Source organism: Arvicola amphibius, chromosome 12 (assembly GCF_903992535.2).
Source record: "Arvicola amphibius chromosome 12, mArvAmp1.2, whole genome shotgun sequence".
Classification (NCBI taxonomy): Eukaryota; Metazoa; Chordata; class Mammalia; order Rodentia; family Cricetidae; genus Arvicola; species Arvicola amphibius.
The window spans coordinates 158,247,312-158,264,835 of record NC_052058.2 but is presented as its reverse complement, the minus strand read 5'-3'; the positions used below and the strand labels follow the sequence as shown (position 1 = coordinate 158,264,835).

The 17,524-nt window shown below is 43.6% G+C and overlaps 1 protein-coding gene across 1 annotated transcript; it reads right to left on the bottom strand.

Moving 5' to 3' along the window:
- Nucleotides 1-11,822: 11,822 nt before the first annotated feature.
- Nucleotides 11,823-12,935, bottom strand: Ccdc89 (coiled-coil domain containing 89). The gene has a single exon (XM_038313363.1). It carries the CDS (start codon nt 12,933-12,935, stop codon nt 11,823-11,825), a length of 1,113 nt encoding a protein of 370 aa, XP_038169291.1.
- Nucleotides 12,936-17,524: the final 4,589 nt, after the last annotated feature.

Sequence of the window (17,524 nt, the reverse complement as noted above, 5' to 3'; positions counted from 1 at the left end):
AGAAGCACACACACAGGTATTCTTGGTGGCCAAGGATCTGTCCCCACTCCTCCCATTTTGGGTTGGTCAATTTATGGGAAAAAAAGAGGAGCTGACAGCCCTACAGCTTCAGGAAAACATGTTGCAGACCAGCTTCAACCAGTAAGCTGGAAAGCGTGGAAAGGCGAGCTGCTGGCCTGAGAAAAAGCAGGCCAGGCCTCTATCACAGGTAAGCGTAGTGAGGAAGAAGCTCGAAGTTGGCAATTTTTATTATCATGTCTGTCCATCTGTCAGGTTGGTTCTGCCTCCTGGCTCCTTTAAATACACTCCACTTGTTCACATGTAACATGTGAACATGTCAAGGCAAACTACTTGCCACTCAATGGGAGTAAGAAGAGATAGTTTATTGTTGTGCTGGTCCAGGAACATGAGATTCGGGATGCCCTGAATGACACATTTCAATTTGGAAATAGTTCCAGACAAACAGACAAACAAAAAGCAAGGCATTTTTGAAATACGTTGATGGAAACTTCAGGTAGGCAGATTACAGCAAAGCAAGGAAATATCTGTTACTGTTCTCAGAGTTGTTTAATAAAATTCCTAGCTTTGGAGTCGGGGGGTGGGGGGGAAAGCTACTGGTCTGTTAAATCAATACTTTCCAAACACTTTTGCATAATAGTTGAAAGTTTATAAGGCCAGGCATAAAGGTGGTCAATGAATAATAAGCCTAGTCAAAATAGCCCAAGATAATTTCACTATGGAGTTTCAACATCACAGCACTGCACAATCAAGTTGTGATCAATCTTTCAAACATGTGGAATCTTTAACATAGAAATATGTTTTTTCTTTCTGGAAAACTCAGTTCATAGTACACATGGTGACTAGAATAAATCCATCTCCAAGCTTAACTTACATACCAATAGAGGACCTCAAGTACACCCTCAGAAAAAAAGGACTGGTTTGAATCTGACCTGAAAAAGAAAGAGGAAGTCTCCTGCCTTGCAAACTTGGGAGGCACAGGCAGGCAGATCTGAGTTCACAGCCAGCCTGCTCTACACAGTGAGTTCTAAGATAGGCAAGCTACATAGTGAGACCCTCTCTCAAAAAACGAGCACGAAAGAAAAGAGGGGGGAAAAAAGAAGAAAAACTCCAGAACTTTACATATTTTTTATATGTTGAAAAATGTACGTTAGGCACAAGGTGAAGAGAATAATGTGTAGCTCCCTATGGAACCATCCTTTCTCCATATTTAACAATATATGGCCTCACTTGCTTCACCTCCTCCCTTATTTTGTTGACATATGTAAGAATAAATCATAGGTATCCTGTCATTTCACCCCTGTGGATGACCAATTTCTTGAGTTCTTTGTCTATTTTGGAGATCAGACCTCTGTCTGATGTGGGGTTGGTGAAGATCTTTTCCCATTCTGTAGGCTATCATTTTGTCTTGCTGACTGTGTTCTTTGCTTTACAGAAGCTTCTCAGTTTCAGGAGGTCCCATTTTTAATTGTTTCTCTCAGTGTCTGTGCTACGAGGATTATATTTAGGAAGTGGTCTCCTGTACCAATGTGTTCAAGTGTACTTCCCACTTTCTCTTCTATGAGGTTCAGAGTGGCTGGCTTTATGATGAGGTCTTTGATCCATTTGGATTTGAGTTTTGTGCATGGTGATAGCTATGGATCTAATATGGATCTATTTTCATTCTTCTACATGTTGATATCCAGTTCTGCCAGCACCATTTGTTAAATATGCTTTCTTTTTTCCATTTGATTTGGGTTTTTTTTTTTTTTTTTTTTTTTTTTTTTTTTGCATCCTTATCAGAACTCAGGTGTTCGAAAGTGTGTGGATTAATATCCGGGTCTTCGATTCAGTTCCATGGGTCCTTCTGTCTGTTCACTCAATATTATCACATTGATACTCAGATTTCTCTTTGGCCATTTTAAATCCCCTGCTGTAGGCCCATATTTCTACATGGTGTGACTGACAGCCAAGTTCTCGGGCTGTGGTTAGTAATCGGAGCAGTCACGAAGTAAGCTTCCAGACAGGCTGGGCTACCCAAACAAAATTTCAGGATCTGCTCCTCCTTGCTTTGTAATTATGTAGATTGCCTGAGAAGAGGTGTGAATTCCAAGCTAATGATGGAGCTGTGGGCGTGACTACAATCCTGCTACCCCAGAAACAGAATGTTAATCAACTTCCACCTTAGTTTATCTTGGGGGATAAAAGGTGTTTGAATAATAAACGCAGGTCATCCTCAGGATTTGAATGAAGCCTGAGACTCCCTTCCCATATTGCTGTGTAAACTGTGTCTTAAATATCTCGGGTCTAGAGTGGGAAAAATGTTGGGGCATCGGACCCTGACACCCTCCAACTAAGATCTTGAAATTTTGACATAATGGCATTTATGTTTGCTTTTTTACTATAACTACATGTTCTCTTCCTAGTCCAGATACAGACTCAGCCTCTCCTCCAAGAAGAGGCGTTAAGTAGAAAGACCTTTTAGGAGCTACAAAAATGGCCTTAGGGTTGTTCATAGCACTGGGCTGCCTTTGCTTTCAATCATTCAGTTGACCAAGCTAAGAAATAAGTATTGGTAAAAGAAAGATATCATGAATTTAGAATATCACCTATCTGAATGCAAAACTAAAATATTTGGGGCTGGAGAAATGGCTCAGCGGTTAAGAGCATTGCCTGTTCTTCCGAAGATACTGAGTTCAATTCCCAGCAACCGCGTGATGGCTCACAACCACCTGAAATGAGATCTGATGCCCTCTTCTGGCCTGCAGGCATACACACAGACAGAATATTGTATACATAATAAATAAATAAATAATAAAAGACTAAAATATTTTTATTTAACTTCTCTAATATTTGCCTTCAAACATTGGGAATTTTGTTCCTTAGTAACATTGACATAACTTTGCTCTAACTAAATTCATTTAATGGTTTTAGTACAGTGACATTACAACTAGCAATTAGTATTAATGAATACAATCTACAAAGGTTTCATTGCAGTTCCGTTTCCATTAGAAGATGTTCCATTAAGAACATTCATTCCGGTCCTCATGGCCCAGGTGGTTGAAACACAGCCACCGGCCTACCCAGTGCCGCAAGGCAAACGCCATTATGATGAGCAAATATTTGGTGGAGAAAGAGGAGAGAAGAAGCGGCCTGGTTCGTGTGCTGTGGAAAGAGGCAGAACTGAAAACTCTTAAGGCGGTGAGGAACAGGCTAACGTGGGCGGTCTGCTTGCCACCCGGAGCCAGAGTGACGTCCAGGCAGGGTCTGCACTGACCCCAGTGGCCAGTGTTCCCACTAACGGCTACACGGACGCCCTGAAGTCTGGGCCACCACGTGTGGCCATGTTGGTATCCAAAGGCCTGAGGTCTGGGTCTGGACTTCAGTTACCACTAAAGACCAAGGAAATGCCCAGGGTCTGGACTGCCTGAGGTTATGTTGATAACTGAGGGCCATGCCGACCTGAGAAACCTGAGCTGCCAGCAGGGGTTGTGGTGTCATCCAGCTCAGGTTGCTGCAAAGGGCCATGTCTGGGTCCCTGGTCCAACGGTAGCTAGGTTCTGATTCGATGTCCGCGGTTCTTGTTATCTCCAAGGTCCGTGCAGATGCCTGGGGTTTGGCCAGCCACCTGAGACCATATCGGTGTCCTAGGGCTGTGCTTCCACAGGGAGTATATTGATCTGGGTGGCCTAGGCTGCCACCACAGCTATGGTGACCTCTGGGTTCCAGCTGCTGCCAAAGGCCCCGTCTGGGTCTTTGGTCCCGTTACAGCTGGGATCTGTGCTGATGTCTATGGACCAAAATACCACAGGGGACCATGGGAACCACGAGTGTTAAAATCCTAGGGCCCTGCTGAGCTGCCACTACCCTAAGCCGACCCTGGGAGAGCTGGCCCTGCCCCTACCTGGTCAGGTCAGGTAAGCAGCAGAGCTCGCTCCACCCACCCCTCATCAGAGAGCAGGCCCCGTACTCAGGAAAGACGGCCCCGCCCCTACCCTAAGGTCAACAGAAAAGCTCCAGCTCGCTCCACCCACCCCTCTCGGGAAAGCCCGCCTGTGGTGTAGAGCTGGCCCTGTGTCTTGCCTGAGGAGGCTCCAGTGGCGCTGACTGATCCAATAAGCTGCCACCCAAACCCACATACGGGGGTTTTGAGTTGGCCCACCCCAGCATCTACCCCATTCATGCCCTGCTGGAGTGCGTGAAAGGACTGGTCCTAAGAAACCATAGCCACGGGGTCTTCAAGACTCAGGGCAATGGTGGGATAGCTGGGAGCAGTCTCAGTGAGGGCCGGGTATTGATGGTGTGCCAGAGGCCAGAGGTCTTGAACCTGAGCAACTATTTATTATAATGAACATTTGCAAGTAAAGCTGTTTAGACAAAAGGGTCTAAAGCAGGACGCACAGCCGAGAGAGAGAGAGAGAGAGAGAGAGAGAGAGAGAGAGAGAGAGAGAGAGAGAGAGAGAGAGAGCGCTATGGAAAAGAATGAAACCCTTATTCCTCATGTGTATATAACTCAACTTGAAATGGATCAAAAACTTGAAACTCTGAAACCATTAGAGGACAAAGCAGGGGAAACACAGGGTCTAAAGCAGGACGCACAGCCGCGAGAGAGAGAGAGAGAGAGAGAGAGAGAGAGAGAGAGAGAGAGAGAGAGAGAGAGAGAGAGAGGGAGAGCGCTATGGAAAAGAATGAAACCCTTATTCCTCATGTGTACATAACTCAACTTGAAATGGATCAAAAACTTGAAACTCTGAAACCATTAGAGGACAAAGCAGGGGAAACACTCTAAGATACAGGCAAGGCCTTTCTGTGTAGGACCCCAGATGTTCAGTGTACAGTCGTTCTGTGTGGAACCCCAGATGTTCAGTGTACAGTATACAGTTGTTCTGTGTGGAACCCCAGATGTTCAGTGTACAGTCGTTCTGTGTGGAACCCCAGATGTTCAGTATACAGTCCTTCTATGTGGAACTCCAGATGTTCAGTATACAGTCGTTCTGTGTGGAACCCCAGATGTTCAGTATACAGTCGTTCTGTGTGGAACCCCAGATGTTCAGTGTACAGTCGTTCTGTGGAGGACCCCAGTTGTTCAGGAAATGATGCTAACAATTGATAAATGGGATTGCAAGAAATCGGAACGTGCCTGCTCAGCAAAGGAAGCCGTCTTGTGAAGAGACACCCTACAGAAACAGGGAAGTCTGTTAGCTGTGCATCTGACATAGGACTAACATCTAGAATACATTAGGAACTCATAAAACTAAATAAGAAATAAGACAATTCGATCAATAAACTGGCTAATGAAATAGACAGAGGGTTCTCAAGAGGAGAAGTGAAAATGTCCAATAAACCTGTAAAACTATGCTCTGCCTCAACAGCCATCAGAGAAATGCAGACTGAAACTACGGCCGAAAATGCACTTCCTTCATCAGAAAGGCGGGAGATAGAGCAGCACCAAATGCTGGAAAGAGTGTGAACCGTAGGGAACCCGTATCCGCTGCTCCTGGGGCTGCACTCCGGTCCATCCATCACAGAAATCTGTAAAATAGCTCTGCCTCATGAACCGACCATTCCTGTGTCTTCACTACCAAGTAAGCCTATCACAGAAATATTTTCACGTCTGTGCTCACTGACACACAAGCCACAATAGCTAAGTTATAGATCCAATTAGGGCACACGGCAGTGTAAGAATGGATAAAATGTAATGTAATGTGGGAGTCCCCTCTGTGTGCTGTTCTTACCATTAATGAATAAAGAAACTGCCTTGGCCTAGTTGATAGGGCAGAACTTAGGTAGGCTGGGAGGACTGGACTGAATGCTGGGAGAAAAAAGGGCGGAGTCGGGGGACACCATGGATCCACAGCCAGAGATAGACGTGCTGAAACTTTGCTGGTAGGCCACTACCTTGTGGTGATATACAGATGAATAGAAATGGGTTAAATTAAGATGTAAGTGTTAGCCAAGAAGAAGCTAGTGCTAATGGGCAAAGCAGTGACTTAATTAATACAGTTTCTGTGTGATTATTTTGGTTCTGGGTGGCCAGGACAAACAAGTGGCTCATTCCATGCAACAAATTTGCTGCTACAGTAATGTTTATAGACAGAATGGATCTTCTTCTTCTTCTTCTTCTTCTTCTTCTTCTTCTTCTTCTTCTTCTTCTTCTTCTTCTTCTTCTTGTGTGTGTGTGTGTGTGTGTGTGTTTGAGACAGGGTTTTTCTATGTAACCTCCCTGGCCATCCTGGAACTTGCTCTGTTGACCAGGGTGGCCCCTAACTCACAGAAATCTGCCTGTCTCTGCTTCCTGAGTTCTGGGATTAAAGGTGTGCACCACCAATACCAGGTCAGAATGATATTTTTGTAAGCCATAAAGAACAACAAAGTTTTGTCCTACAGGGGAATGGGAATGACTGGGGCTAACATGTTAAGCAAAGAAAGCTAGTCTCAGGAGGATGAATATGACATGTTTTCTCTCATTTGTCATTTCTAAATTTTATATAGACACACAAAATCATAGACATACATAAACAACTTGCATACATACATGTGGCATAAAGTAAAACCTTCTAGGAGAACAAAAGGGGCCAACAGAAGTAGAGCTGGGGAGATGAGAAATATGCTCGAAGGACAATATATACCTATATGAAAATAGTTTTTGTAATACATTATTATGTACAATGGATACATAATGAAAACAAACATATAAAATCTAAGATCCACGAAAATCTGGATATCTGTGAGAAAAATGTATCCAATCATTAAGTTTGAGAGAAAAATGCTAGCAGTTAGGAGACAGTTTTTGGTGTGCAGAATGGCACCAGGACTTGCCATATGCTACTGGACATTTGTGAGAGCAGCCGCTTCCAGCTGAATGACCTGACCCAGATCTGTCAGGCCATGCTTAGCATGCTCCAAAATAGATCTTGCCTGCCTAGTTGGAGAAAGAGAAGTCTGCAGGCTTTAAATAATTTACACAGAAATGAAGCCTACTGGAAATTAAGCAGACATGTGGAAGATTCTTTAATTTTGTTTTGAATGTTGCTGTCTTTCAAATAAGTACAATGGTGTATGGTTCAAAAATCAAATGACATTTAAAAAAAAGTTCATGTTGAGAAGTTTCACTCCAAGTCTTCTCTCTGACAACTTCATTCCCTATGTCCCACGACACTACTAACAGTCCTTTCCCTAGCATTTTCTGACATTCATTTGTACTTATAGACATAAATTCTACTCATAGTCTCCTATCCTCTTCTGCCCAGGACCCGAGAAATAGCATATATTATATTGTTTCACCTTTTCATACATCCTGAAGATATTATGTAATAGATAAACTATTTCTCCATGGTTATGCTGAATTACAAAGGGAAAATGTTAACTATGTGTTCTTTAATGCTGCAAGCCATTTCTAACCTTCTGCTATTAGAATGATATAATAAATATATATAATCTTGTGTTAGCGTTCCATAACTATACCAAATACTGACAGTTGACAAGGGGGAGAAGTTTGCTTTGGCTTATTGCTTTGCGATTTTAGTCCATGATTAATTAGCCCCCTTGCTTTGGGACCTGGGAGGGCATCATGCCTGGAGCAGAGAGTAGAACAAGACCGCCCACCTCGTGGTCGGAGAGCAAAGAAAGAAGAAAGGATCTGAGTCTCTCAGTCCTCTTCAGCAGCCGGTTACCTAAAGACCTTCCATTAACACTTCCCAATGATGTTTCCTCTGGGACCAAGCCCCTTAGCACACGAGCATGTGGACACTTATGATCCAAACTGTGTCAAACCTTTACCATGAAAGAGAAAATTACTGTAGCTGAGCACACAGAAGAGTGGATCAGAACATGGATGAGATCAGTTTGGCAGCTAACTAAGGCCAGCATCCCCTTGTGGACCTGGGGAGTTGGGGCTTGCGGGGTATTATAGTTAATTAGATGTGTAGTGAATGACAGGGAAATAGCATATATTATATTGATATGTTCCAAGGGGATGTTTTCCTTCATATGTTTTCCAAGTGGAAAGTGCTTGGCTCTTGAGATCTTTTATTCCCAAGTGACATGCACATCAGGTACTGGAGCTCACCTGTACAGCCCGGGCCACACACATCAGGTACTGGAGCTCCCCTGTGCAGCCTGGGTTACACGTGACAGGTACTTGAAACTCCCCTGTACAGCCTGGGCCATTAGGCTTGACAGGCTTTTAGCATTTAGATGATAACATCGGTTTGTTCTTAGGAGGATGGAAAATAATTGCAAAAGCCTATTCTTAGCCAGTGTTCCACATTCTGAGCAATATTTCCAAGACTCATCATTGAAGTCCTTTAAAAAGTACTCCCCGAGGGCTGGAGAGATGGCTCAGCAGTTCAGAGCACTCGGTGTTCTTCCAGAGGACTCAAGTTCAATTCCTAGCACCTGCATGGCAACTCACAACTGTCTGTAACTCCAGGATCTGTACACACCCTCACACAGACGTACATGCAGGCAAAGCACCAATGCACTTAAAATAAAGGCTTTTTTTAATGAGAGAGAGAGAGAGAGAGAGAGAGAGAGAGAGAGAGAGAGAGAGAGAGAGAGAGAGAAATGAAAAAGCACCCACTCCTTACCTGACATGGACTTGGGAACTAAGGAGATATAGTAACGTAGATACCTAGTGGCCCATTAAATACTCGTGCCCCTTCCTTCTAGTTCTCCCCAATGCACAGCAGAGATTGACCTCTTTCCCATCACAGTGGTGGAGCCCAATTCATTTGAATCAACCATGGCAACCTGCCCTCTGAAAACACTAGGCTGAAGTATTTCCAGAGGGCTGAGTTTGGGACAATGGATGCTGGAAGACACACCATCTGGCTGGGTAGCCTAGGTTTTAGGGAGAGAAGTCCATGTTACAGTCCTCTTTCCTGGTGGCCTAACAGGCAAGGTTTCAAAGTTCTGCTCAGACTCATAGTGGGGAGATAAGTCAATTCACAATTCATAAATGCATCTGGTCAGTGCCCTGACCCAGCCACAGCTACTCCATAGGTGTCTTGGTAGAAGTAGGACATGATAGAATCACAGGCGCAGGTGCCAGGGCTCCTTTCAAGTCTTTAAATCATTTTCTTAAAAGTTCAATAGAATGGAGCTGTGGAGATCTAGGTTTTCCACCCGTCCCTTATTGGGAACTAGCCTGAACTCACTTTCACTCTCAGAAGCAGGCACAGTGCTCTGAAAACGCTGCGGTTCACCTGTCCATCAGTGTTTCTCTTTGCAAATTCTCATCCATCTTTCGGACTAGCCTCTTTCCTTTAGGGCTCACCAAGGGCTTATGATTTTGTGCTCTTCCAGAGGTCATGCTTAGTTCTGCAATGCAGCAAACACACTGTTTAATTTTAGGGTCTCCACTCTGCTGCCATTCATTTTAGGGTTACTGATGGTGAGTGTGAAGGTTAGGTCTGCTTTAGAAGAGTTTTGTTGTTGTTTTGCTTTTAAATTTTTCCCTCTCAAGGTAATAGCTTAGAATAAGCCAACTGACATGTTGTGGGTTTGTTCCAATGACACAATTGGAATTGGAACTTACACATTCCAATGATAACTATCACTTTATAGAGGAAAACACTCTATCCTGGATTCTCATTCTTGAATGGTCAGAAGTTAAATAAAAAGTCATGAGCATGCAAGAAATAACCCTCTCTCGAGTGTGTGTGTGTGGGGGGGGGTGCGTATGCACGCGTGCATGCTGTGTGTTTCAAAGGTAGTTTATATACTGGGAAGAAGCATATGGATTTTAGAGACTGAAAATAGACTTGTTTACTTAATTGGCAATGCCCTGCGCAAGAATAAAAGTGTGACATCCTTTGTTAAAACATTAATTGCTTGACAGTGACTATAAAGGATTAAAGCAAGTCAGGGAATTCCATGGCACCCTGGCCAACAGCCTCCAGTTTAGATCTTACTTCTGCTTCTCCAGAGCTTCATGACTTTAGACAAACTACCTTCTTAAGAGGCTCACTGTTTCATTCATAGAACAGGGACAACACATCCTCTCTTGAGTTGTCGCAGGGTGAAATGAAAAGTGTTTGACACCCCGAGGGATGGAGAGAGGATTTGGTCGTTAGGAGCACTGGTTGCTCTTGTTAAGGACCCTGGTTCAGTTCCCAGCACCCACATGGTGGTTCACAGCCATTCATGACTCCAGCTGCAGAGAATATGATGCTGCCTTCTAACCCCCTTGGACACAGGCATGCAGACAAAGCACCCGCGCACACACATGCAGACAAAGCACTCACACACACACATGCAGACAAAGCACTCGCACACACACATGCAGACAAAGCACTCACACGTACACATGCAGACAGCACTCACGCACACACATGCAGACAGAGCACTCACACACACACATGCAGACAAAGTACTCGCACATACACATGCAGACAGAGCACTCACGCACACACATGCAGACAGAGCACTCACGCACACACATGCAGACAAAGCACTTGTGCACAAAAAGTATAAACACATCTGTAAATAAAATTCTTTGATACACAACGATCACACTCTCATTCTCTCATTCTTCTTTCTTCATTTACAGAGTTGACATTGATTACATAGGGAATTCAAGGGCAACCTGGGTGGGCTAAGTTTCTCTGTAGAAAGAGAGAGAGAGAGAGAAAGAGAGAGAGAGAGAGTAACAAGCAAAAAGAAAGCCTTTAAGTAATAGTTTTTTAGTAAATAAAACTTGCTATATAACCATTGGTGTTCTTGGCAGCAAATGAATGAGAAAAATTACTAACAATAATCTACCTTACAGGTATTCATAATTTCATATATAATATGATTAAATATGAGGGAAATGGGAAATAAATTATATTTGGTAAATAACTTGAAGACTTTACTTCTTTAAGAACATTACAAAAGTCTACATTTAACTGCCATGTTAAATAACTATTTCTACAAAAATGAATTATTCCTACAAAATTCCTAAGTATGTATATATGTACATATATATATATGTATGTACATTCAGCTTAGACTTTTGAAATGCAAATTCAATTACAAGAAAATGTATTGACAGAAAACAATATATAAGTTACTGGAAAAACAAACCCAATCTGCTATGACTGGTTACCCTAAATTGAGGCGCTTTTGTCTATTAGCATATTGCACAATAGAAAATGAAACCACTGAGAGTCTAAATACAGCACAGTTAAATCCTATCTGTCACTCAGGAGAAAAACCAAGAAAGTGGGAGTAAGCTAAACTTGCAGGAAATATTAAAATTAATGACTTAGCAAACTTGAATCTCAATGCTCAATAGAATGAGTGTAACATTGCTGGCTTTTATATTTCAGTAAGCAAGTAAGTGATAAAACTTTTGGTTTGCCAAGCTAACACAAAATCAGATCAAATCAGACTCTTCTCACTGCGAACCGGCTAACGTCTGTTTATGATCTTAGCTACAGTGCTACGGTAGGGCCTAACTCTCTGCAGCGGTTAACGGGGCTACGTTTTTCCTTTTTTTTTTTTTTTTTCACAACAGCACACTCATTTCGGGATCCTTGAAATCATAAATCTTAAGCAATAAGAAGACATCTGGGGTTGAAGATGACAAGTTGTGAGGTAGAAGAAACAGATAATCTTAAGAAAACTTCAAAGGCACAGTGGGGACTCTGGTTAATCTTAAATGTATTCTAGGTGGTCGAACTGAACATTAATAATTTTACAACAATACCAACAACAGTGTCATAGTAAAGTGGTTTTGTACTTAAAAGTATAGTAAATGAATTATCTTTGCTTTTGCAATAATGCTAATAAGGCACAATATCTGAAGTATTAACCGGAGGCAACAGGAGGCAGAATTTCCCTTATGGAAAGAGATGGCGGAGTTTGGCATTAAGTTCTCTCTCCTTGCTTAAAAGATCCAGGCTGTGCTTTTTGAAGGCTTCTGATTGGAGACGGAGCTCGTCATAAGCCTTTTGGATCCCGTCTACCTTGCGCTGAAGCTCTCGAACTCTCAAGTTACTGTCAACGGCCACCGCCTCCTGCTCGAAGCGTTCGAGGGCGTGCTTCTTGGCCATGGCTGCCGTCTCCAGCTTCTCCTCAAGCTGGCGGATCTCCGCTTGCTTGTTCTGGAGAACCTTGCCCCTCTCCATGGACAGCTGCAGCAGCTCCTCTTTCTCACGAGTGACAGTCTGCAGCCTAGCCTGCAGCTCCTGGCTCAGGCTGCTATGAGCCTCTTGGTCCTTCGCCATCTGTTCGGTGGCCTGCCGGTGTTGCTGCTTGAGGCTCTGCAGCTGGCTGAGCAGCTGCTGTCTCTCCTCTGCATGGGCACAGGCCTGCTGGTTCTGCAGACCCAGCAGCTCCTTCTCTCGGGCCTGAGCCTGGCTAGCATCGTGAGCACATCTCTGTTTCAAGGCCTGCAGTTCCTCCGCCAAGGCCTTGTTGTGTGCGGTAAGCTGCAGTACCTTGGCCTCCTGGTCTTTCAGAGCTTTACTGAAGAGGCTGCTATTCTCCCGCTTCAGCTTCTGGTTCTCCTCCTTCAGTCTGATGTTCTCATTCTTGTGCTCATCCTTGAAGCGGATCATCAGCTCGTGGTTGGCTGCGAGGGTCATAAAGCGACCCTCCAGCTTTTGGACGTGCTCACTCTGGACCTTCATCTTCTCTATCTCCTGCATCCTCTTCTCCTCCAGCTCAGTGTTGAGCAGTTCCAGGATCTGGCAGCGTTCCAGAGCCTCATCGGATCTGCGTTTCAGGATGCAGATGAGCTGGGACTGCTCTTGGATGCGGGAGCGGAGCATTGCCTTCTCGCCCTTCTCTTCCTCAGACAGTCCCCTAAGGTTGGCCAAAGCTTCTCTCAGACCGTCCATTTCCTTAAACCCCAGTTCCTCATCCTGGCTTTGCAGATTTTCATTTTGCTTTCCTAGGGGCTCATCGGGGGGTGGGGTATCCATCCTAAGCGTCTTCCCGTCCTGAGGCATAGACGCTCCGCCTGAGAGCTGACTGCAGTCTTTCCCCCCTCTGATTTCAAAAGGGCGTTGCTATGGACTCTTGGCACGCTCCAGCAGTTGGTTTTTCCAGTAAGGAGTCCTGCAATTGGTGGGCAGACCTTCAGAATGCAGTGAGGTAACAGGGGGGCTTCCAGAGCCAATCTGGTCGGGCTACGCCTGCCCTTTTTTTGTTATTAACCAATTACAGCTCTCAGCTCCCTGCCACGGTTCTGCCTGTGCAGCCCGGAGAAGCAACCACAAAGTCGGGTTTTTATTCACAACGGGGCCCTGACCCTGCCTGATTTCTGGTAAGAGTAAACAAAGCAAGCCCCCAGAGACCTAGCTCTCCTCTTGGTCCTGAAAAGACAAGCTGTCTGTAGAGACAGAGTTGCCGCTGCAACAAAGGACAGTCAGAACCCAAGTGCTCAGCTCAGCTGTTTTAACTGAAATTTCTTTTGTTTCTTTAGTGCTGTCTGGGAACGGATACCCGGAGGCACTCAGCACTCCCATGTTTGTCTATTCGGAAAATAAATTTACAGAAGGAGACACAATGAACAATACAGATACAATCAAATCAGCAAAGAAGAAGAAATGATAGTTCCACGGGTGCCTAGCACCTGGAGTAGCCGAGTTTAAATATGTTGAACAGAGGCCAACGGTAAAAATCGAATGCCTTTAGTTAGCTTGTCGGATAACACCGACATTTTTATGTAAAGCTTATAGGGATTATTCCAACAAATGCAAGTAAAAGTTAGATAGTATTTCATCCACCAAAATTGATTTTAAAAACTTCTCCTTATCGTTTATGACTACCCAGGATTTGTAAGTGGCTGATGAAAGAAATCATCTTTATGTTATTGGCAAAAGTCGGCTAAGAGTATCTATACTAATAGTAAGTCAGCTGTATTCTGAACCTGGAATTGCCCTTGTCAGGGGCCCTTTCTTGGGATAATAATCTGAAAGAAAATATTTTGTGCATGGTTTCTTCTGTCTGCCTCATAATAATTAAAAAGATTGAAACTTAAATACCCAAAAGAAGCAGCTATTGATCATTACCATGTTCAAAGGAAATTTCTCATGGCACAGGAAATACTTATATTAGAAAGATAACTGAAGAACAGAAAGGTCCAGAACGTGGTGCTCAAAATAAACTTAGTATTGTCAAACTTGGGGAGGGAGAAATAGTTGGCTCTTTGTGCAATGATGGTGTTGGGGAGTTAGGCTTCATCTATACGTATACAAAAACATCTATGTGTCCTTGTAACTATTGGAGGGCTGTTTAAATACTTCAGCTTTCACTGGGCACAAAACTTAAGACAAAGGGGTTGAGATGTTCCCCTTGGTCTCAAATATTAGAGATTATTTTCTTTTTTTTTTTTTAAGATTTATTTATTATGTATACAACATTCTGCCTCCATGTATGCCCACCCGCCAGAAGAGGGCGCCAGATCTCATTACAGATGGTTGTGAGCCACCATGTAGTTGCTGGGAATTGAACTCAGGACCCTTGGAAGAGCAGGCGGTGCTCTTAACCACTGAGCCATCTCTCCAGCCCTAGAGATTATTTTCCATATCACAAATTTCTTGTCTATACATGGACTGCAGGGCTGAGGACTATCAACTTTCCTAAATTGGATGTTTCAGACTTTGAAACTTTTTTAACTGATAAAAGTGTAAATACTATACACATTAAAAGGGCACTGTACAATATTTTATATATATGTATATATACATACACAGCTTCTGATCAGAGTTAATAATAGGCTCCTCACATGTGTGACTGTGAGATTATCCCTTCCTTCTTCCTCCCCTCCTTCACTTTCTTTCTTTCTCCTCTTGCTTGTCTTTCTTTCTTTTCGGTTCTTTCTTTCTTCCTTCCTTCCTTCCTTCCTTCCTTCCCTTCCTTCCTTCCTTCCTTCCTTTCTTTCTTTCTTTCTTTCTTTCTTTCTTTCTTCTTTCTTCCTCTTTCTGTGAAAAAGGGTCTTACATAGCCCAGGCTGGCCTCAACCAACTATGTACCCAGGAACGACTCTGAACTTCTGATTCTCCCATAGCCACCTCTAGAGTGTTGGATTATAGGCATGAGACGCCACACGCAACTTATTTGCTTGTTGGTTTTTATGGTGAAAAGGTTTTTAAAGTCCTTTCCTCTACCTTTTTGAAAAAAAATGCATATATCGTGGCATTTTCTGCCTTCGGTCCACCTGTCGGTGGCACAGCAGAATTTCTTGCTCCCACCCACATCTAACAGTGAACTTAGCATCCCTCCTGGTTGGCTTCTCTGCTGTTGAGATACACACCGTGACCAAAAACTGTGGAGGGAAGGGTTTAGTTCTTGTCACAGTCCGCCATCGAGGGAAAGCCAGGAGGGGAAGCCCGGGCAGCAGCTGGAGGCGGGAACTGAAGCAGCAACAATGGAGGAATGCTACTTACCAGTTTGCTCAGCCTGCACAGCGGAGGCTCCTCCTTCATTTCCCAGCCGCTCAGACCCGAATAACCACACAGAAACTATATGAATTATAACACTCTTTGACCAATAGATAAGGCGTTTTCCTAGCTAGTCCTTATATCTTAAATGAACCCATTTCTATTCATCTGTGTATCGCCATGAGGCTGTGGCTTACCGGGTAAGGTTCCGTTCTGGCGTCTTTCTCCTTTGGCAGCAACATGGTGTCTCCCTGACTCCGCCTACTCTCTCTCTCTCTCTATATATCTCTTCCAAGCTGGCTATATTCTGCCCTGCCATAGGCCAAAGCAACTTTATTCATTAACGAATAGGAGCAACCCATATAGAGAAGGACCTCCCACATCATGTGCTCTTAAACCACTCAGGTCCACCTGCCCAGAAGGGGCACTGGTCAAGTGAGCTTGGTCCACCCATAGCAATCCTTCATCAAGAAGAATGTGCCACAGACACACCCACAGGCCAATCGAATGGAGGCCATTCCTCATCTAAGGGTCTCCCTTCCGAGATGCCTCCAGTTTGTGTTAAGCTAACAAAAGCTAACATCACACTACCCATCAGTCATCTCCTCCCTATCCCTTCTCACCCCAACAGGGTCAGGGAACTCTGCCAGCAGCAACATGGTGGCTAGAGTATTGTTTTTATACAGCACACACTGGCAAGAGACAGAATACAACTTCCTTGGCTCCAGCCTTGCCCAGAAACCAGTCAGCTAGTTAAGAGCTCCTTTAGGAGGCTGGAGAGATGGCTCAGTGGTTAAGCGCACTGACTGCTTTTCCAAAGGTCCTGAGTTCAATTCCCAGCACCCATATGGTGGCTCACAAACATCTGTAATGAGATTTGGTGCCTTCTTCTGGCCTGCAGGCAGATATGCAGGCAAAACACTGTATACATAATAAATAAATCTTTTTTTAAAAAAGAGCTTCTTTATTCAACCGGCTGCAGGGTCTTCCTTGTGGAACAGTCAAGACTCTATTACCACTCTCAAACTCTGTACCAGTTTGGTCTGCAAAACTTTTTGAAGTTTTGTAAAAATGGATGCCAAAGACTTTTTTTTTGAAGTGTAAATTAACCAGGCTACACTGGATAGCTCGAAATGTGGTCACATGGACTGCCCTGGCTTAAAAAAAAAAATCAGTGGGTGGGTCACAAGAAGAAACAAAGGAAAGCAAAACAAAAGGAGAGGAATCTGGGGAGAAGACTTGGGGGAGAGGGGAGGGATCATTGGGATCATCAACATGACGTCAATGGGGGAGTGGGGTGGCAAGAGTTATTAAAATGAATCGTATAGTTGTATAAACTTGCTGGAGATTTTTTTTATCAATAAAAGACGAGAAAAGGAAAGAGCAAAAAAAAAGTAAGTAAACTTATTGTAACTTTTTTCTCGTTGGACACCTCTCCTTTAAATCTCAGGCTACACTGCAGGTACTAGAAATTGCATAGTCAAGTGACCAGAAAATTAGAATGGTTCTCTTCTCATTTTGCATACAGCGAACACTATATTTGTCAATTGCCCTATATAATTATATGGCATGATAAGTTGAACTTACAAAATATATTTCCTAAGAACAGGGAAAACAAGAAAAAGTTTCCCAAAATAATGAGAACAGTTGTCTCTCCAGTTCCTCCCCAGAAGCCATAGATCACCAAACAAAAAGCCTAGTGCCAGATATAAGATATGGAGTATGAATTTGTCTATGAATTTGTCTGTTGCTAATGGACTAGACATTGCTCATGCATTTATTGACTGTATATATTGTATATAGCTATTGTTCTTATTGTATATAGATTTTCTTATATTAGTTATCACCTTCTTTTTATTTTAGATAAAAGGGAAAATGTGATATTTTGTTTGTGTGTTAACAAATAAAGCTTGCTTGAAGGTCAGAGTGCAGAGCTAGCCACACGAGTCATCCATAGAGGGCAGGCAGCAGTGGCACACATCTTTAATCCCAGTACTTGGGAGGCAGAGGTAGATGGATCTCTGTGAGTTCAAGACCATCCTGGGCTATGTGAGATTGAATCAGTCTAAAAGAGCAACATAGCCAAAGGTGATGGCTCAAACCATTAGTCCTAGGAAGATGGAGATGGGATGAGAGAAGGTTGGGCAGAGGAG